The 21,798-nt window shown below is 47.4% G+C and overlaps 1 protein-coding gene across 2 annotated transcripts in view; it reads left to right on the forward strand.

Annotated features, from left to right (window-relative positions):
• SERGEF (secretion regulating guanine nucleotide exchange factor) overlaps window positions 1-21,798 on the forward strand; it is a 215,978-nt gene that overhangs the window by 28,085 nt on the left and 166,095 nt on the right. For both annotated transcript variants that reach the window (XM_081238754.1, XM_081238755.1), the window contains exon 9: window positions 21,003-21,169. In XM_081238754.1, coding sequence (XP_081094880.1) covers window positions 21,003-21,169 — 167 coding nt within the window. The remainder of the gene's footprint in view (window positions 1-21,002; window positions 21,170-21,798) is intronic.

Consider the following 21,798-nt stretch of genomic DNA (forward strand, 5'->3'; position numbering starts at 1 on the left):
CAACTTAGTCATCACCTCCTCAGGGAGGCCTTCCCTTGACATCCCTGACTCATCACTTTTCCCTTTTATCTCTTCTCAGGGCACTACAGCCTTTCCTTTGTGCTATTTTCTTTTTTTTTTAATTAATTTATTTTTGGCTGCCTTGGGTCTTTGTTGCTGTGCGCGGGCTTTCTCTAGTTGTAACGAGTGGGGGCTACTTTTCGTTGCGGTGTGTGGCCTTCTCATTGTGGTGGCTTCTCTTGTTGTGGAGCACGGGCTCTAGGTGCACAGGCTTCAGTAGTTGCGGCTCGCAGGCTCTAGAGTGCAGGCTCAGTAGTTGTGGCGCACGGCCTTAGTTGCTCTGCGGCACATGGGATCTTCCTGGACCAGGGCTCGAACCCGTGTCCCCTGCATTGGCAGGCGGATTCTTTTCTTTTTTAAACACATTACTTCTTCTTTTTTTTTTTTTTTAATTTATTTTTGGCTGCGTTGGGTCTTAGTTGCCGAGCGGGCTTTCTCTAGTTGTGGCGAGCGGGGGCTACCTTTCATCGCGGTGCACGGGCTTCTCATTGTGGTGGCTTCTCCTGTTGAAGACCACAGGCTCTAGGTGCTCAGGCTCAGTAGTTGCAGCATGTGGGCTCTAGGGCTCACAGGCTTCAGTAGTTGTGGCGTGCAGACTCAGTAGTTGTGGCACACAGACCTAGCTGCTCCATGGCACATTGGATATTCCTGGACCAGGGATCAAACCCGTGTTCCCCTCACTGGCAGGCAGATTCCTAACCATTGCGCCACCAGGGAAGTCTCAACAGGTGGATTCTTAACCACTGCACCACCAGGGAAGTCCTGTGCTATTTTCTATAGGATTCTTTAACTAATTCCCATCCCTCTAGACTGTAAGCTCCATCTGGGAAGGAGCCGTGTCTGTTTTGCTCAGCATCGTGTCCTCTGTGCTTAGCAAAGTACTTGGCACATCCGAGATAGGTACTCAGTGCATGCTGGACAAATGAATAAGCCTCATTTCTCTGAGCTTATTTCTTCATTAGGAAAACGGGGAAATATTGCTGACCTTGGATGAGGATTAAATGAGATGGTGTATCAAAGCTTCCAGCATCCAGCACAGAACAGGATTCATGTCAGTTCAGTATACGGTGGCTTCCTCTGCCCTTTGAAACTCTGGAGTGATCAGGAGGTCAGATGTCCCATATCTTCTCTTTTCAGCAGAGGTCTCCGTAGGGCTGGATCTGAATGTCTCTGAATCAGTAACAGGTTGATTCAGGACTCTCCTGGCGAGTGCAGAAAGATCAATGCTTACAAATGCTAAGTGCTGGTTGCTGGTGATTTATTAGAATTTCAAGGGGAATGATTTACACATGATCCAAACCTTACATGGGGTTGGGCAGAATGTTTAGAGCCCGGTTGCCCTGGGGATGCTGGATGCTTTCCCTGGGCCACGCAGTATCACAGAGCAGCCTTGTGGTCTCACAGAGGCTATGGATTGAAAAAGTGGGCCCCAATACAGAGTTCCTGACATTCTTCACTCTCTTCAGTGTCACCTTAAAAAGTCCTGAAGTCTTATAAGTTTTAGAGAATCAGAAATGGAAAGAGAGGGCTTCCCTGGTGGCGCAGTGGTTGAGAGTCTGCCTGCCGATGCAGGGGACACGGGTTCGTGCCCCGGTCCGGGAAGGTCCCACATGCTGCGGAGCGGCTGGGTCCGTGAGCCATGGCTGCTGAGCCTGCCTGTCCGGAACCTGTGCACCGCAAAGGGAGAGGCCCCAGCAGTGAGAGGCCCGCGTACCACAAAAAAAAAAAAAAAAGAAATGGAAAGAGAAACTTCCTCACTTGGCAAATGAGAAAACTGAAACAAAGAGGCAAGACAGTACCTTTATGTCAGCATTGAGATCTCCCTGGGCTATGTGGCTGCTTCCCACTAGCTATCAGTTTTACATTTGGTAGTGTATATATGTCCACGCCACTCTCTCACTTGGTCCCAGCTTACCCTTCCCCCTCCCCGTGTCCTCAAGTCCATTCTCTACGTCTGCGTCTTTATTCCTGTCCTGCCCCTAGGTTCTTCAGAACCTTTTTTTTTTTTTTAGATTCCATGTATTATGTGTTAGCATACGGTATTTGTTTTTCTCTTTCTGACTTACTTCACTCTGTATGACAGACTCTGGGTCCATCCACCTCACTACAAATAACTCAATTTCATTTCTTTTTATTAAGCCATTAATTTTTATACTAGAATCCTTACAATGTCAGGAATGGATGAGAACTTAGAGCTCATCTGGCCTGACCCCCTCAGCTTAGAGATGGAGAAACTGAGGACTGAAGAGGGGGAAGCACAGAGCGTGAGGGAAGGAGGGAGGACAAAACTCAGGTCTCATGGCCTCGGTCTAGTGCTCTTCCAGCCTTGTCATTTTCTCTCCAGAGGTGAGGAGGAAATGTGGATGGCTTAACTACTCACACCCAGCGACTTGATCCAGGAATAATAGTTCCTTCTGTACGTGAAATTCTGCTTCAAGAAAACACTCATTCTTACCTGAAATGTGTAGCCAGAGATTCCCTTAATGGAGTTGCGTGTGGCGTAGAAATTACGAGATAGTGCTCCAGGAGCGTGGGTCTGGAGGCCATCCCAGGGTTCACAGAGGCAGCCACGTTTCCATTTATGATAATACAATAGCAGTCATAGCTCTTGTGGACCACTTTTGTCACTGTAAAGTTGCTTTCATCTCCATTTTCTCATCTGAAGGTGGCAAGATGGGTGTTATTACCCTTGCTTTCCAGACAAGTCCCTAATTGGTTAACTGTGCTGCCTTGGTTCACATAGTTGGGCAGAGTTAAAACTTGAACCTGGTCTTTTGTCCCCAAGCCTGCTACTCTAACTCCAAGTAATATGTATCTCAGAATGCTCTAGCCCATGAACTAAACTTCTTTTACTTCTCAAAGAAACATTGTTTTTCCAGCTTTTGCCAGTGATTCTCCCAAGCAGTAAGGAAGAAAATTCCTAGTTATCCTTGATCCTTCAGAAGGTATCTGTGGAATGCTTACCTAGATATATATAGCACTATGCTACAGACTACAAGGAAACATAAAATCCAGAACCACCTTCAGGAAGTTTATAGTTGGATGAACAAATGAAATATTCAGTCGAAGAATGAAAAAATATGGCAGAGAGCCAGAGGAGTGGCCTAGACACTGAAGGCTCTAGGGTTTCAGGGGAAGGGGAAGTCAGTGTGGGAGAGGGTAGTCAGGAAAGGGTGTGAAATCCTTTGGGAGGGTCCCATTTTAATGGGTGGAGAGTTTGAGACTTGGTTCTGTTGCTTTCTTTGTCTTCTGGCAAGACACATAACTCTCTGGTCCCCTTCTTCCCATCTGCACAATAGGAGGTTGTGGACATAATGATATCCAAAGGCATTCCAGCTCTGAAATTCCATCCTATAAAAAAAAGTAAAACGGGCCTAAGGAAATTATTATGGGTGCATTGGGAGATTAAGTATAATACCATTCATTGCAGCCTGATTTATAATGACAAAAACAAATACATGGAAACAAATGAAATTGTAGGGGGAACTGGTTAAATAAATTATGGTACAAATTTGGAATATATGGTATGTTGGAATATATAGACCTTAAATAGAATGTTTTAAGAGGATATTTAATGACAGAGGAATATGCTCATGATAAGGTAAGTAAAAAGAGTAGGTTACAATAAGGTACTACACTACAACTTCTATTTTTTTTTTTCCCAAAAATGTTTGCATAGAAAGACCAGGAGGAAATATGGCAGAGTATTATCTCTGATTGGTGGGATTATGACTGAATTTTATTTTCTTTTATATTTTCTATGCTGAATATGTAATTTGCAGCCTGATTATATCCCGCATAAGTGTTAATGAGTAAACTTTCTCAGTGCAGGGAACTGGCCTCTTTGCTGGTGTATTCCTGTGTATATATATGCCCTTGACACATCACTTCCATGGACCTCATCTGGGAGTTTGCATGGAAAAGAGGCAAGAGGCTGAAGGAGGCAGGAAAGCGGGGATCTATTTTTGGCTCAGTCATGAGTCAGCTTTGTGACCTCAGGCAAGTCCCTTCTGAACATCCCTGAGCCTTGGTTTCCTCATCTGGAGAGGGGAGTTGGAGGTCACAAAAGGTCCTTTGAGCTCCAAGATACACTCATTCCTAAAGATGGAGAATTTCTCCACTGTTGTGGAACCAGCTCAGAGGCCTCATTGGTTCCTTCCACCTGGCATCCTTTCCTTCTGTCTCGCTACGCTGTACCTGCGCTTAGCTGCCTAGCTGTAAGATGATTTCTCCCGTTCAGAGTTCAGGGTAGGATGGAGTGGAGTCGAGTTATAGGGCCGAGCTGAGAGGGTGTAGTGACAGTGTTACACCACTAGAGGGAAGCATTGTTTGACTACTTCCCCCTTTCTCACTGTCCTATTTGCTCAGCAGGTGAAGAGTGGCCTTGATTTGCCTCAATTTGGCTTCAAATTCTAGAATTTTAGATTTAAGAGGACTTTGAAGATCATCCAGCAGAACTCAGTTATGCAGATGTGAGATAATAGAGGCCAGAAAAGGCAAGTGACCTACTTGAAGTCACACAGTATTTTTTTCAGGGTCTGTACTATAGGGTTTAGAAGAAGGCTGCAGACAGAGCCAAGAGTGTGATCAGTTGAGTCCACAGAGCATGGACAGTTCCCATGGTTGTGCAGGAATCTGAGGGATCTGCCTATATACACGTTTACCCAGCCCCTCTGGCCAGGTGCCAAGAGGCCTGGAGATGGAGAAGAAAAGATAGAACTCCACCCTGAGGAGCAGTCTGGTGGGGGAAGCCCATGCAAACACATTTATGCTACCTGTGTGTTCTCCTCACCCTCTGTCGCCCTCTGGCGGTCTGCCTAGCCTAGGATCCAGGCTGTGGTGGTGCTTGGAGACTGGTTTACAGAAGACCTGCAGGCGTCCTCGTGAATGATGCCCTCCAAGGTCAGGAGGTACCCTGGCCACCTCCAGTTTGTTACTTCCAGTGAATTTCTGCAGGCACTGCTCACATATTCACATGTCCTATCTTACCATTTCTTGAGGTTTGCAAGGAATCCTGACAGTTTGTTTCCCACCTTCCAAAGGTTTTGTTTACTTGAACCTGGACTGACGCTACTTTTGGTTTCCAGGGTGCCCACCAGCCCTAAGCATTGTGGTAAAGCAGAATTGGGCGCTGGTCTGGGAGCCAGGCAGCTGTGCGACCTTGGGCAGGTTACTTCCTCTCTTTGGGCAGGGAGGTCGTGCTCTCAGCTGCAGCTGTGTCATCTCTGCTAGAGAGATGAAGTTCTGCTGTTATTTTTGGTTTTTGTGTTTGGCAATGAATACCCATTGATCTGTGGTCCAGAGGAGTGCAGTGTGTGTCCAGGTGCAGCAGAAGCAAGATTCACCCTTTGAGGTAGGTGCGCTCCAACAAGGGGCTTGCAGAGGGCCTGGCCAAAGCCAAGTGCAGCTGGGCCTGGAGAGCCACCAGATGGCAGCAGTGGGCAGGCAGATAACCTTGCGGGTGAGGCCGGTATGGCCAGCATCCAGAGTCAGAATTAGCAAGGTCAGAGCTGAAAGGACCCCAGAGGTCACTACCAGGCCCAGAGAAAGAAGGAGGTTACCTAAGGTCTCCCTGTGAGTTAGTCTCCTCGCTTGTTAGAAGAACTGAGATGGGTTTGGCCTCTAGCTGGCTGCCCCACAGGAAGAGTCAGGAGACAAGAGCCTGGGCCCTGGGCCAGTGAGCTGGAGGTGGGAAGGGAAGGGGACAGCAGTTAACTGTCTGCCTTGATTGTGGTTTCTTTGAGCGTCTGGTCCTAATGATCTCCACCCTCCCACCTGCAGTAAGGTCAGTGTCCTTTGTCTTTTCTGCTCCCATCTGCCCAGTTGTCCTCTGGTTCAAGGCCCTCCTCTTCGTCAAGGGTCATCTCGATGTCTCCACATCCAACAGATGGGCCTCACCAGAGGTACATTGCAGTAAGTTAGCACAGTGGGTTGAACCAAAAAAAATTTTTTTTTAATTTCCAAGGGGGTCAGAGTAGGTCAGGGAACCAATCTTTGCCAAGCACTTACCATGTACCGGGTGCTGTGCCAGGTGCTGCCACTTACGTACTCTCATAACTCTCTGAGGTAGGGTTCGTTTCCCCTGTAGTCCAGGTGAGGGAATTGAGGCTCAGAGAGGCTGAGTGGCTTGTCTAAAGTAACACAGCTAGTTAACCAAGCAGACACTCAAACCATGCTCTGTTTGATGTCACAGGTCAGACTCATTTCACTTCCTCATGCCCCCTCCCCTTAAAGCAACTGCACTGGAAATGTAGCAAGCGACTCCCAGGCTGGAGGGCCGGGAGGAACACGTGTTTCTCTCTTCTGTGGAGAAAGCTTGTGGTGGGCTGCTGCGGGGAGGAGGCCTGTGAAGCAGTAAAGGGCAGGTATTTGTGGAGCAGGTTCGGGGGTGGTGTCTGGTGGTAGAAGGCCTTCTGAGAAGAGGTCAAGTACCTTTCCTCTCTGCATCTGGACCCCAGCAGTTCCCTCTGCCAGGAGTGCTGGTCTCCCTGAGCCCCACCCATGCAGCGATTGCCACATTCCCATCACTCTGCCCACTGTCGCCTCCCATAGAGGCCCTCGCTGTGCACCCCACTGAAAGTGGCTACCTCCACCTGTCTCAGACCCACTCGACTCCGCGCCCAGCTTTATTTTCCACCAGAGCAGTTTTCACCGCCTGAAACTACAGTATCATCGTTTGTTTACCCTTTTGTCGTCGCTCTCCCCTCACCAGGTGCGAGCCCCACGGGGTTAGGGACTTGGTCTGTTTCATTCCCCCCGGATCTCCCCTGGCGTAGAAGAAGGGCTCCATGAGGGTTAGCTGCATGGAGTGGCTGCAGATTTCGGATGTGGGAGCGATGCCGTTTTCAGTGGCTGTGCTCAGGAGACCGGCCTGTGGCCCTGCCCTCTTCCCACCTTCTTGGAGAGGCCCAGGGAAGAGAGAGCTTCAGCTCCCTGAGGCTGACAGTGATGCCTGGTGCCCTAGGGTTGTGGGGTCTCGGCTGCCCCATCTGTCCCTGGGGCAGGGGGTTGGCACACCGGCCATGCTGCGAGTTCACAGGGTGGTTCTGGTAAGGGCTCGGAGGTCCCTGGCAAGAGGGCTGAGTTTCCATTCAAAGAACCCTCCTCCTCTTTCCTGGTGGAGATTGATTTGTTCCAGGAGCTCTCTAAAAGTGAGCATTAAGTGACCGGCCTGTAATTGCGCCATCATTTTTAGGTTCTTGACAGATGGCACTGTGCTTGCCCTTTCTCAGGGGACCTTGCCTGTCTCACGGGAACTCTCAATAATCATAGTGACAGCCAGTGCCTTAAAGTGCCCTCGGACGTGTGCCGAGATGAAAGCGGCCCATTTTGAGGAATCTTGGATCAGCTTTTTCCTAATCTAAGAGTGACTTTTTACCTTAGGAGGAAGCCTGAGGTAGCCAAAAGAGCCCTGAAGAGCCAGGTTCAAGTTCTAATTTGGCTGCTTGTTGGCTGTGTGATCTTAGGCAAGTCAATAACCTCTCTGGGCCTGAATTTCCTCATGTGTTAAATGAGAATCATAATCCCTAATTTGGCTGCCTCAGTGGGGATATATATCATGTCATTCACTCATTCACACATTCCTTCTTTCATGCCTTCACTCTATTATTCAACAAATATTTATTGAGTAGCCGAGGTGAGGGCAGGGCATTCCAGGCAGAAGGAATCCTGGAAACAAAGGTATAGAAGTGGGAAGTGCACCCTAGCGTAGTTTGCTTAACATGGAGCCAGAGAGGATCAGAAGGGACTGGAATCCCTCAAGAATAACAGGCATGGGTCCTTATTCAGGCTTTATTCTGTGAGCAGTGGGAGGAGCAGCTGAAGGTTTCGGAGTGGAGGCGATATCTATGAACAAGGGAGGGAGGGCCCTGCCTCGGGGCAGCTCTTACAGGCTGCTTTCTGCTCAGGTCTCTCTGTGGCTGATTTTGAGGTACTCTGGATTCCCAGGAGGACCCTCTCCCCCATGACCTGGGCAACCATTAGAAAGGCCGAGACTGGTAGGGACTGGAGTTACCTGGCTCACTGGTCCACCCTCTGGGGAGCTGTCTCAGGCCACAGGGAAGGTTGCGTTTCCTTCCGTCTTGAAGCGTTTCATAAGGGCCTGAAGATGAGCAGCTTTGGGTTTTCTCCCACACCTCCCCGAGGAGAGGGAGGGTGTGGGGAAGGGTTATTCATGTTTACCAAGGACGCACTTGCGTGCCAGGCGTTCTGCCAGGGCTTTGCAAAATCATCTATGTAATCCTTACACAAAGTTTGCCGAGCAAAGCTCCCTCCCGATTTTACGTGTGAGGAAACTGAAGAGAGGTTAAGAGCCATGGACTCAGCCCACCTAGTTACTTGGCCTTACCTTGCTCAGAGTGAAATGGGGTCAGCAATGTCACCTTGTCTACCGGAGGACATTGTGAGGATCAAGTAAGATCCTGGATGTGAAAAGCACTTTGTGCGTGCAAAGTCCTGTGTGCACAAATGGGATCATTGACGATACTGTACTGCTTCCCAGAGAACTCTCTGTGATTCGCTTGGGCCTTTCCTGCCTGGGTGATAGAAGGTACTAACTTCCGGTTTCTCCTCTGTGTATCTTCCTCCAGCCAGCCCCTGGGTCAGGGGCTCCGCTCAGCACTTTTCTCATTTAGCCTGCAAGTATGAAGTCACTGCTCTTCTTCAGAAAATTAACTCTACAGTACAAAATTAATATCAAAGTATGCTTACTTTGTTTGCCATTTTGGTGAAAACAATAAGAAGTCATGGACTTTTAATGCTGGAAGGGACCGTCTCATCCTTGTTTGAAATTTGAGGAACCAGAAACCCAGGGAGATGGTCCCATAGCTAATGGACGCAGGGCCAGGATTAGAACCCAGGGGTCTCTAGCCCAGGGCTCCTCCACTGCCCTGCAGCACCTCTCCTAAGAGAGACTGTACTTGCTTCGTCTCCTTTATGGAGGAAGGAAGAATCCAGTTTAATAAATTTCATTACACCAGCCCCTTTATGTAACAGGGCTGTTTCCGGGTCCTGGCAGATGGTCCATAGTAACAGTGCTTTGCTGATTTGGTTGGAGCTGATCCTATGAAACGAAAAATCCTGTGTAGCAGATGCCTTTCCCAGTTCCTGGCCATGGAAAAGTCAGCCTCTCCAGGGAAGGCACTATAGCTTTGGTGCTCACCGTCTCTAGTGGGACTCAATGTAAACGCCTCGGAGGTCATCTTAAACCCAGTCAGGTTTTTACAGAAGGTCACATTGGTGGAATTTCTTGGTGGGTGGGGTGCTGGCAAAGTGTGTTTTTTCTGGGGCCTGAGGGACAGATGGGATCCGGGAGCAGAGTGGGAGAGAGATCAGATGTGGAAGGGAAGGAAATACAGGCTGTCTCACCGTGGATCTGGCCTGATGGCCCTTCACACCACGAGGCCTTGGACCTCCAGATGAGCAATTTGAATGTAACCTGCAGGACCCCTTGCACTGAAATACTGGGACTCCAAGTCTGATTATCTTCCCTTTCCTGATGGGTGCTTGATCGTAACAGGTTCTCCTTATGGCTTCTTCTGGTGGTGCTTCTTACTGCCACTGCTTGAGGCAAGTGCCAAGTTCCCAGACCACTGACAGGGGTGGGCGTCACTTCCACAGACTCCTCCTGACCTTGTCCTGCTGCTCTGTTCTCGCTCTCGCAGGGTCCTTACATGTGGGGGTGGGAGAGTCCCCCCCATCTGTGAGTGCAGCTCTCTTAAGGCCCCAATAGATCTTTTATGCTCAACTTTCCTGAAGAACTTGGGACAGTTCCCAGGGGTGGGGTTAGAGGAAATTTGAGAGGCACCATCCAGAGTCATGTCCCAAGACGTTCTCACTGGTTGACCACAAACTGGCATCCGGGACAGGCTCCCTCCCCTCCTTGCTCCTACCCCTGGGTGAATTATTTGCCCACCCCAGGATCGGGGGCAACCTCTGTCTCCCTGCTTGAAGATCTTAATCTGGGCCTCCCGTTAACTAACAGCCAGTTTCTCTTTGGAAGCCAAGGATGCAAAGAGTATTGGGGGATCTCTTGGGTTTTGGGAGGTGGGACCCTGGTTTCCCAACATGACAGCTTGGATACCATGGTGAGCTTTGCAGAATGTGCTGGCCCTGCTCCTGGTCCTGCTGGACCTCAGGATGGCCTGCAGGGGGCGCTGTGTGCCCACAGCCAGTTGCTGGGACTTTACCCAAGGGACTCAGGCAGCGCGTCTCTGCAGGCCCAGGCGTGCTTGGGAACTGCGGCTTTCCCTTGGCTGTGCCCAATCACCCAAGTCTCATTCCCAGTTCCAGCCTCCAGCTCGGGCACTGTGAGTCATAGTCATCAGTGGAAAACGCAGCTTCACCAACAGCTGGGCTCAGTGCTTGGCCTTTTTTCTTCTTTTTTTGTAACTTCACAGAGATGGAAACTGCTGATGATCTTTTGCAAGAGACAACAATTGAAGGCAAAGTCCAGGGCTAGGTGGGGAGAGGAGAACCCTGAGGCGATGGGGGTAGATATGTGCGTCTTTCCATTACCGTGCTCTTGGGCCTTCCAAGAAGCCATGCTAGAGAAGCAGGCAGTGAGGAGCCGTGTGGACCTTGCCTGTCTGTGCTCTTTTATGCCAAGGAGCCCAGGAGGCCTTTGGTAATTAGCTAATGCAGGTGGCAGTTGAAGCTTTGAGAGGTTGACTGTAGTTTTCTAAGAAGCTGTGAGTAGAATGTGCTAGAAGTCAGGGTGACCTGGGTTCTAGTCTTGCTTTGCTTCTAAGCCACTGTTACCTTACCTTGGGTATGTCAGTTACTTTCCTTACCGGGCTGCACTTTTCCCAGCTGAAGCAGACGGTAGGGTTAGAGTACTCTGAGGTCCCTTCCTGCTCTGGTTGGCGTGTGAGTCTGAACTGAATGTAAAGAATTTTGAGCCTTGTTCCCATAATCATCTTGAACATCTGAGACCTGTAGCTGTTTCTCCTTATGCAGTGAGCAATGCTCATGGAGAATGACACAAGTACAGGTTCCTACTCTCCAAGGACTTCACATCTACCTTCTTCCTCTCCTCTCCCCATGAAGCAGTGGACAGAGGTTCCTGGGAAGCAGGAAACTGGGATTCGGGTTCTGGCTTTGCCAAAATACGTTGTGTGTCCTTGGGCAAATCGCTCGCCTCCTTCAGCCTCGTTTTTATTTTCTCCAAAATCAAAGATGAGACTTGCTTCTTGGCTTCAACTCCCCCCACTCCCTCCGGCCGTCTTCCCCACCCCCACCTGCAGCCTCCTGCTAGCTTTTCTTCAGGGTGTGATTCTTAGCTGCAGAAGCCCTGGGGTATGGTTTCCTTTCTTGCTGGGAGGGAGAGAAGCAAGATTATTTTTTTAATTACGCAGCTAAGATTAGGCAGCAATCTACATTTTAAAGTGTTATTAATAAGAGTCTAAAAGTGTGCGAAGAAGCTTGGGAGTTGGAATGTGAAATGAGTTGGGAAACATCTGCAGAGGCACCGGCCTCAATCAGGGATGTTTTTCTCTGGGTGCCAAGTGACTGCTAGGTGTGACTGGCAGCCTGATGTGCCGCTGGGCTCCTGGAGGAGCAGGAAGCCCAAGCACTGGGCCAGAGCAGGGGCCAGAGCCCCTCAGGTCAGGGGCTCACGGTCCAGCCTCTCATGATGGTTCTTTGCAAACTGGCTTTAGAGAAAGAGTGATAGTCATGATATTTCCAGCACCTCTATTTAGAGTTTATAAAGTGCTTTCATGTTTATTCTCTCCCTTTTCATCATAGTCCTGAGAGGTAGTTAGAACAAGTCTCACTGTCCCTTCAGGAGTTGAGTGAGGGCTCTTCAATTTAAGTTTCTTCCTTTAAGAAAGGTGGTGTGCTATAGACGAAAAGCCCTGGACAGGAAGTGGGGAGCTGGGCACCTGTGCTGGGCCTCCACCTCCCTCCCCAGCTCTTCCTGTCTCCTTTTCCTACTTTGTATTTATAACACTTAAAGTCGTTTGCCAGGGGATATGTTTTATGTGATTTTTGTCCATTGTCTGTCTTCCCCCTGCTAGAATGTAAGCTTCGCCAAGGAAGGGAGTTTTGTCTGTTTCGTTCACTGCTGTGGCCCCTGGCACCTGGGACAGCACCTGGCCTATAGAAAGTACTCAGTAACTATTTGTTGCATATTGAGAGTGCCCGGCTCTGTTTCCGAGTCGTCTGTGTGAAGAGTCCTTTGTTTTCCTTAGTTTTGTATTCTCTTTGGGTAGTTGGAGGGGATGGTCTCTGACATCTGGTGGCACATAAATGCTTGTGGTAAGAGCAATGCCTGTGACTCTTTTTCCTTCCAGCAAACACTGAGCACCTGCTCTGGGTCAGGCCCTATGCTAGGTGCTGTGAGGAATACAGACAGCATGCGGAAGGATCACTGTTCTCCACCCTTCAGTGGATATGATGGTTAATTTTATGTGTCACCTTGACTGGGCCATGGGTGCCCAGATATTTAGTAAATGTTGTTCTGCGTGTTTCTGTGAGGGTGTTTTTGGAGATTAACATTTACATCAGTAGACTGAGTAAAGCAGATTGCCCTCCCTAATGTGGGTGCGCCCCATTCAATCAGTTGAAGACCTGAAAAGAACAAAAGCTGACCCTTCTCTGAGTAAGAGAGGATTCTCCTGCCTGACAGCATTTGAACTTGGACATTGGCTCTGCAGGTTTTGGACTTACCAGCCTCCATAATCGTGTGAGCCAATTCCGTATAATAAATCTTGCTCTATAGAACCTACTGGTTCTGTTTCTCTGGAGAACCTTGACTAAGACAGTGGGCAATGTAAGACATGTCATCAAATGAGCTTATATTTGGTGGCATAGAATAATAGTTAGAACAGGGGTACAAGCACCATGCCAGTGGCTCCTAAAGAACGGATGGCCTATTCTGACTAGGGGATAATGGAAGACTTTAGGGAGGCAGTGGCTTTTGAGCCAGGCCCTGAGGATGAGAAGGAATTCTGTGGGTGGAACAAGCAGGCCGACCAGCAGTGCAGGCTGGGGCACAGCACAACCCTGAGGCCTGGGAGGGAGGAAGTGGAGCAGGCCCTTGACAAAGGGGCAGTCACCCAGCGCTAAGAGAACAGAGGTGCTTGGAGGGAGGGCCTTGTGGAGGGTGAGGGAGCCAAATACACAAACAGTCTAGGACCAGGGCTTCCTGAGATGCCCTCACCAGGTTTGGAGAAGAATCCAGTCCTCCCTGCTTTTGTCTGGGAAGCCCCCATCCTGCGTGGTACAGACAGTCCTACAGCTGGTCCAGGGGCTCCTCAGGTGCAGTCTATCTGGACTTCTTTCGCCAGTGCCCCTGATTTGACAGCTAATAAAGTGAGTGGTGAAAATGGAGCAGCCGTGTGGAGTGCCTGGCACGTCTTAGGACTCTGATCTTTGTCGTATAGGCCGAGGGTGATGCTCCCTTAGTGATCTGGCCAGGCTGTCTTTGTGCCCCTAGCCCACGCAGGTGTCCCTGTGACTCTGAACAACCTCCAGAAGTCCTTGGGACTGTCCACTTTTAAAGAGGCAGTGTGGGCCAATGAAAAGTGGAGTTGGGGTCACATGGAGTGGTGGGTCCCCTGCAGGGCAGTGACTGGGGGCAGCTGGAGGCTCTGAGCTTGAGTTTTCACCTCCCTCTATGCTTCAGTTTCCTCCCCTGTAATTTGAGGGGAGGAAAATGCCTTCTCACGGGGTGTTTTTGTGGACTAAATGGGACAATCCATGTAAAGAGTTTGGCATGAAGTAAGTGCTCTCAAAACATTAATTATTGTTATTATCATCATCATTATTGCAGCTTTGCCACTTCCAAGCTGTGTGATCTTGAGCAAGTCATTTAACCTCTGTGACCTGTTTCTTTTTCTGTAAAATGGGATTCACACCAATCATTCAGTGTTGATTAAATTATATAACTTCATAACAGTGCCTAAAATAGAGTTTTACACAGAGTCAGCTCTCAACAAATAATTCTCCCCAGGCCCTTATGTTTTTATTCAGTCTCTTTGCAGGCTGCTTCTTCTCTTCTTTTTAGTTGGACAGCTCATGTTTGGAAATTTTATTCCTGTATTAACTTAAAAAAAATTCCAGACCTTTTGTTATGTGATATTATTCATGATACAACTTCAGAGACTTGGGAAATTTTACAAAAACAAACAAACAAACAAGATATACAACCAAGTTCCCAAATTTTAAAATTGGTAACCATAACATTGTAAATCAACTGTACTTCAATTTAAAAGAAAAAGAATGCATATATATGTAAAACTGAGTCACTTTGCTGTACAGCAGAGATTGGCACAACATTGTAAATCAACTAGACTTCAATAAAAATTGTTAATCATATTAGTGGTCTTTGATATTAGAGTGGATGTTTTATTCAAGGACGCTGGTCAGACTAAATATTCAAAAGGTGCCAAGAAAATTAAATTGTACACCACTCATTTTGACCCTGAGGATTTTTAGACATCATTATTAAAGCTTAGACCAAGAAGATGTCTCAGAGGTCATCGATCCCAGTCCTCTTGTTGTATGGATGGGAAAAATAGGGCCCCTGGAGGGAAGGGTTGTGTTCAAGATCACGTAGACTTGGAGAGAAGCCAGGATTAGGATCCAGGTCTTCAGAGTCTCTGGTTAAAGCTTCTTATCTTCTCCAGCTCACCTTGCTTCATCTCTTTTCTGTTGCTCTCTTCCACTCTCTTCCTTTTTACCCCCTGGTTTAAATTTATTTTTGTTGTGTGATGCGATGTGCCATATACTATGCTTGTATCTTACAAAAGTCCCCAAATCCAATGGTGAAGACTTCAGTGCTCTTCCTCTTCTTTATCAGTAAGATGAAGATGATGACTTACCTAAGACTCACCTGACATGTCGGTAGTTGGCAGCTGGCAGAGGAGATTTGACAAATTGGTAGAAATTGGGGGTGGAACGATGGAAATCCTTGGTAAGGCTGTGGTGTTCAGTTTGGGAGGATAGTAGTAACAGTGGCTAACATTTACTATTATGTGTCATGCACTATATGAAAAAGTATCCTTGCAGCAGCCCTACAAGGAAGGTGTTATTTTTCCATTTTTCAGATGTTGAGTAATTTGCTTAAGATTATGGAGCCAGCAAATGATAAAGTTTAGTAGTTGGGAGCAAGAAGTAGGTAGGAAGAGATGGTTACATTGTTCATTTGTTCATTCAAGCAACAAATACTTTATTGAGCATCTACTCTGTGTTGGGCATTTTTCTAGGATACAGGGATGGGCAAGAAACAGTCCCTGCTATCACAGAGCCGATTCTCTGGAGGATGAGACAGACTTTAATCAACGGTCCTCCTAATGAGCATACATTTATAAACTGAGACAAGTTCTCCCAAGATGAGGAACATGGTTCTCTGAGATTGTTGCACAGAAGAGTCTGATCTGGGTTGAGGACTGAGCAGAGTTGAAGGGTGAATACATGTTGACTAGGTGAATGGGCTCAGGGGTAGAGGAGACAGCGGGGGTGGAGGGAAGGGGTGTGGAAGCCTTGAGGAAGAGCAGGATGGCACGTCTGCGTGGGGGAAGCTGCCTGGTGTGCCTGTGTCCGGCCCCTGTCCTCTGAGCTCTCCCCTCTCCTCCTTCTTACACGGGAAGACTAAGCTTGGTGACTCTCGGGCAGTTAGTTCGGTGTTCGAAGTTCTTGGTTTTTATCATCAAGTACCTTTTTATAAAGTCTCTGTCCACATGTCAGAACAAAGGATGGGTTATAGAAATGAGGTTCTTACACTCTAAGGACTTAGAATTAATAACCCTGAGAGTAACAAGTGTTTGTAAACGGATAAATTATATGATAAATATAACTCATAGGTGCAGAGAGGCCTCCTCGTGTGTGTGTGTGTGTGTGTGTGTGTGTGTGTGTGTGTGTACTCCAGAAGCATTTGAGATGGGAGGGACTAAAGAGGTTGTGTGGACTTTTTCTGCCTGACCCATGGGATTCTTTTTACAACATCTACCTCTATTTGCTATAACTCCATTTTGATACCTTCATGGCATTCTGTTTCCTTCTGGGACAGATTATGTTAAGAAAATATGGATGTTCCTTATATCACACTGTAATGTATCTTCTTATCACCTTCAGGACCCCTTTTCCCAGAACAGCATAGAAATACCTCTTCCCCTGAGGATCCAGATACTGCTGGAGCATCTCCTCACTGTGCCCGTTGCTGTGGCTGCAGCACCTGCCCCTACCAGCATCCTGGGCAGCCCTCTGGCTGGTGAAGGAAGCTGGCCCCCCGACCATTCCCCATCCACCCCCCTTTTGTGTCTTCTCTGATCCCGGAGCACCCAGGGCTTTGCACCTCATTTTCTTTCTCCTCATTCACTCCCCCTTTATTTGTATTTGACTGTTTGATAAGATGTTTGCACAAGGCCCCAGAAGATTTAAATCATTTGGTAACGAAATAACATTGCATGACTCCTGTCAATGGAACCCCTGATCTAGCACCCTCTGCGCCTTTTTATATTTTAATGGCACACCCCCACCTTCCCACTAACCTGGAAATCCAGAAATCTCAAGAGTGCTGTGTATCTCCTCCCGTTTCCTTTCTCTTACGTCAAATGGGGTGCCAAGCCTTGCAAATTCTTACCCCCTTGCAACAACTTCAGCCTTGGCTTTAGCTGATGCCTCTTAGGCTTGTGTCACTGTAGTGGCTTTCTGCCTTCCTTCCCTTTTCACTTACTCCTACTGTGACTTTACTTGTCCCCTCTCCCACTCCTAGAACCTTCTCTCTGTCAGTAAGATGGGGCTGGTAAGAATACCTGTCTCACGGGGTTGTTGGGAGGGGTAAACAGAATACTGCATAGAGAAAGCTTAGAACAGTATATAGAGAATTCCTAGAACGGAATGCTTAGGCACATAGTGGTGCTAGGGAGGGAAGTGTTAGGTATGAATATTATTATTACTGGCCCCCTGCAAGCCTTTGCCAAATGTACCATCCCCCAAACACTCATTTCATCAGGCCCCACCCCTGCCCAAAAGTCTGCAGTCTCCCCATGGTCTATGTAGCAGTAGTTCCTAAAGTGAGCATGCAAGATGAATTGCCAGGGTGTGGGAAGAGAAAATTCTGACTTCTTTTATGTTTTTATCTCATTGTTTTAAATTTTCTACTTTTGGAGTGTGTTTTCACTATATAGTTTTGAATAAAGGTACCTTTATAATTTATATAATTTATAATGTGTATAATGTAAGTGTATACTTTAATAAATAAATGAATATACATGTATTAGAGGTATGTTAAGAATATTTTATTTTATTTTATTTTTTATTTTTTTGCTGTACGCGGGCCTCTCACCCTTGCGGCCTCTCCCGTTGCGGAGCACAGGCTCCGGACGCGCAGGCTCAGCGGCTATGGCTCACGGGCGCAGCCGCTCCGCGGCATGTGGGATCTTCCCGGACCGGGGCACAAACCCACGTCCCCTGCATCAGCAGGCGGACTCTCCACCACTGCGCCACCAGGGAAGCCTCCTGTTAAAAATATTTTGCTGATAAGGGAGTGCAAGCAAACGAGAGTCTGGAAGGTGAGGTCTGGACTGTGAGCCTGGCGTTTCTCTGAGGTGGCCCCAGCCTGGCAGCCCGACTCACCCGCGCCGCCCTGCCTCTTGAACCTCCCTCTCTCCACCTGCCCCACCTTGTGCCTTTGGATTTCTGTCGTTGCTTATCTCCTCTCCCCACTCCTGGAATGTTCTCCCTGATCTTCCCATTTTCTTTTCCTTTCCAGAAGTTCACCTTAACGCCACTTGTTCCATCAAGCCTGCCGGGGCAATTCCAGCTCGGAATGCTCCCTCCAAGCTCCCTAGACAGTCTTTGTCAATACCACTCATCTGGCCCCGTTGTTTCCTCCATTGTGTTGGGACCCTTGGCCGTGTATATTTCTTGGCTCCCTAGTTATTCTGTTAATTTTCGCATGCGTGTGCCTTTAAATTATATTTTACTTGCTGACTTTATTTTGAGCTGTTTGTCATTTCTCCCATTGATCTGGAGACACATACCTATACTCGTTGGATGGCATTAATGTATCTATTTTTTGTCACAGTAATATATAATTATTTAATCTAAGGTAGATTCGTTTGTCATACATTTGGGATCTAAATGTCCTTGGATTTGCCAGCTTGCTTCAGCTCGAGGCAGACATTTATCTACAGTGCATTAATGAACATCTTTTGTATGTGGATTCATTGTTTTCTTTCACTCCAGGTGACCTAAAAATCGTACTCCCTGTGTTTAATGCCTTTATCTCACTGCTTATAGTTCTGAGGTCTGCATGGTCTCTTGGGAAGGAGGCCATTCTAGTGAGGAAAGCTGGACGGTACACAGAACATATCCATTTAATCTGAGTTTCCTCCCGCTCCTCAAACACTGTCAGAACGGCTGTTTCATCAGCTAGGTTTCATCAGTTTGTGACAGCAACTGTGCAATCATTGGATCTGCCATTGGTCTTAGAATCAGAAGACAGAGGTTTATAATTTGCTTTTACCACTGGCTGGGTTTTTCTGGACTTGATCAAGTCAGTTAACCTCTCAAGTCATCTAATCTCCTCTGTAAAATAAGCTTAATAATCTATACTTCACAGAATTTTTATGAGGATTAATTGAGGTATTGTCTGTTAATGTGCTGAGCTCCTGGGAGGTGGTCAAAAATGTCTGTTTAAAGGAAAAAGAAAAGAGCCTCCTCTGTCCCCTGTGAGCCTTCTGATGCAGAGTATATTTTGGGGAGAAGCAGACAGACAGCTTCAGGGAGTGTACCTACCTGACTGCACAAACTTAGGTCGGAACCCAAAGGCTGGCCATCCAGTCAGCCTGGTTGTCTGTAATAAAATGTCTGTGGCCTCCCCAGGGAGCATGAAGATTAATTAGTTCATCTTTGTAAAGTGCTTTGAAGGTGAAAAGTGCTACATAAGTGGAATGGTTGAATTGTTATTGGAAATGTAATCATGGTAGCACCATATTCTGGCCGTCTTGCCTGTCTTGGACATCAATAATCAATAGCAGAGGAGGTTCTAAGATGTTTTACTTGATAAGAAAGGATTCACGGTGGGGTTTGTGATAGCATAATTCTTTCTGTAGTCTTGCAGTTAGCAACTTGCCAGTTCTTCTCAGCAGAGGAACGCTAGGATCCTTTAAGAAGTAACAGTCTCATCCTCTGGCTTCTTGGGAATCTCTCTGCTAAGGCAGTCTGGTTGTAAATCCCAGCCAGCTCAAGCAGAGGGACAGTTTGCCAGTTTGGGATGCTTTGTGGGTCCTGGGCACATGAGCTTTTTGGGGGCTAATCCTACAGAAGTGAAGGAAGTGTGTTTATGCAGTGATTTGGACCAGTGTGATTAACCAATACAGAGTGGTACCATGGGCTAGTAGAAGGAGTGTGGCTTAACTGTGTGACCCTGGGCTGGTCACTCCTTTGAACCTTAATTTTCCTACCTGTTAAATGGGATCCTAGTAGTTGATGAGTACAGTAATAAAGGTAGCTCAGAGGAGGGAGGGTTTCACCTGTTCTGTGGAGAATTAAGAAGTCAAGAAAGGTTTTGCAGAACTGGTGGTCCATGAGTTGGACTCTGAAGCTTGAGCCATAGTTTACCAAATGAATGATGTAAGGAAAGGCATCCATGGCAAAAGGCATAGCACTTGTGAGGCCATGAAATAACACATCTGAATGGACCCTCTCCCTGTTCTTGTAATATATCTGGTACCCCGTGGGTTGCACAGACTTTGTTCCCTCTTCAAGGAAGCCTGGAAGGACTTCTTGGTATCTATTTTGGTGTCCATGAGCAGATTGATCCTGAGAACTGTATCCCTGCAGAGCCCTGTACCCCTTCAAAATTCTGACATTTCCCCTATGAGTCTCTGGTTGTTTTTTAACTGACACTATAAACCATATGTTGAATGTGGGACCAGATGAAGCTTTGATACTAAACACAGAGTATGTAGTAGATTTGTCTAGAATTTAATATGCATTACTTGGTGTTTTGTCTCTTAAGCAAAGTTTCTCTTTGTTAAAATAAACATGTATAAAGAATTTATACAGCGCACATGGTTATGCATATTTATTGCAGAGAATCTGTTAATAATCTATGCCTCATCAGATTTTGCATTTCTGTTGAAATAACAAATGTGGCACTTGGTACAACTGAATAAGTTTGGTGAATTCTCTCTTATCTGGGAGAAAAAAGGCCATTTCTTTTTTCCAAACTTCATTTTCTTCATTTGTCTTTAGCACTGGCCAGCTTCCCAGATGGTACATCTGGGGGACTGAATGCTTTCCTGGCTGTAAATGATTTTGTCTTTTTTTTCCTTCTCTCACTCCTTTCCCTCTAGCATACATAGGCACTCACCTTGGGACTATTAGAATTGCTCCTGTGGGTAAGAGCATAGACTCTGAAAGGTCCTCGATGTTACGTGGAGGGAAAAACACATGAAACTGGCTATTAATTGAGCTCAGAGTAAGGCCCTGAGAGACTGTGGCCTGGGGCAAGTCCGGAGCCTGGGGAACCTCAAGGTGGCTGACAGAGGGCTCTGGATTGGGTGAGAGGGAGGGGAGCCTGAGAACAGACACCCTCTGTCCATGCAAAGTACAAAGAGGGTGTGGGGGAGGGGAGAGGGCGCATAGGCCATACAATGCCATGGAGGTGTTCTCTGTGGCCACGTCCATATCTGTTAAAATGCAGGAGCCCAACCTGTAGGAGTAGTCTCGGTTGGAATCCAACTTTGGCACTCAGCCCTTGTTTGATCTTGGTTAAGTCATACATCTCACCTCTCTGAACTTCAGTTCCCACATCTATAAACAGGTGAATATGCACACTTTCTTTGCAGGAAGATAGGAAGGCTCCTGCTACATAGTGGCTGGTACCAAAATGAATGATCATACTTTCTCTTGTAATTCTCGCTTACCCATGAGAGCACAGCGGTGGAATATAGCCTTAATTCACATAAGTTTTTTTTTTCTTTTTTTAGAAACTGGCAAGGTATTTACCTGGGGCCGAGCAGACTATGGTCAACTGGGGAGGACATTGGAGTCTCATGAAGGCTGGAAACCAAAGAAGCAGGATCCATCCCTCTGCTGCTTCAGGCCATCAAAGAGCACACCTTCCTCTCTGCATTGCTTAACGGGAGCAACTGAGGTAGGAAGTGACCTCTTTCCACAGAGGTGATGCGTTTCTCTTCCTTATCTTTCAGAGGAGCATTCACTGAGAGCCTACTGTGTGCTTATAGTTTAGGCCTTATGGTGGGTTCCATGCAGAAGCCTGAAGGGGTCCTTGCTTCAAGTTGCTCGTGTTTAATATGGTAGAAAAGGCAGTTACCTGGATACCTGTGCCGCAGGGCAGACTGTGTGTGACTCCTTCAAAGGTTCCAGGGGCTCTGGATCAGCTTCAGAGAGTGAGAGATGAGTTCAGGGTACAGGACTGGGTTCGGCTTTGTGGAGGACACGGCTTTGAGCTGTGCCTTGGAGGATGGGGAGACTTGAGCAGGCACTGTGAGAGAGAGGAGGACTTTCCAGTGGGCACAGCAGCTGGAGCAAAGTCACGGGGGTGGGAAAGGGAAGAAAGTGTTTGGGGAGCACTGGTAGTTCTGTCTGGCTGGAGCACTGTGTGTCTGTGGGGCTGAATATGAAGTAATATCAGAAGGTTGGAACCTGATCAGAGGGGCCATTAATACTAAGCTGAGTATTTTGCTCTTCTGTTTATATTTCCCAGTGTAGAAAAACACGGTAGTTCAGTTGTTTATTCAAGCCCCTTTAGTTCCCTGAAAT

Source organism: Mesoplodon bidens (genome assembly GCF_964165515.1).
Source record: "Mesoplodon bidens genome assembly, chromosome: 7".
NCBI classification, from domain to species: domain Eukaryota; kingdom Metazoa; phylum Chordata; class Mammalia; order Artiodactyla; family Ziphiidae; genus Mesoplodon; species Mesoplodon bidens.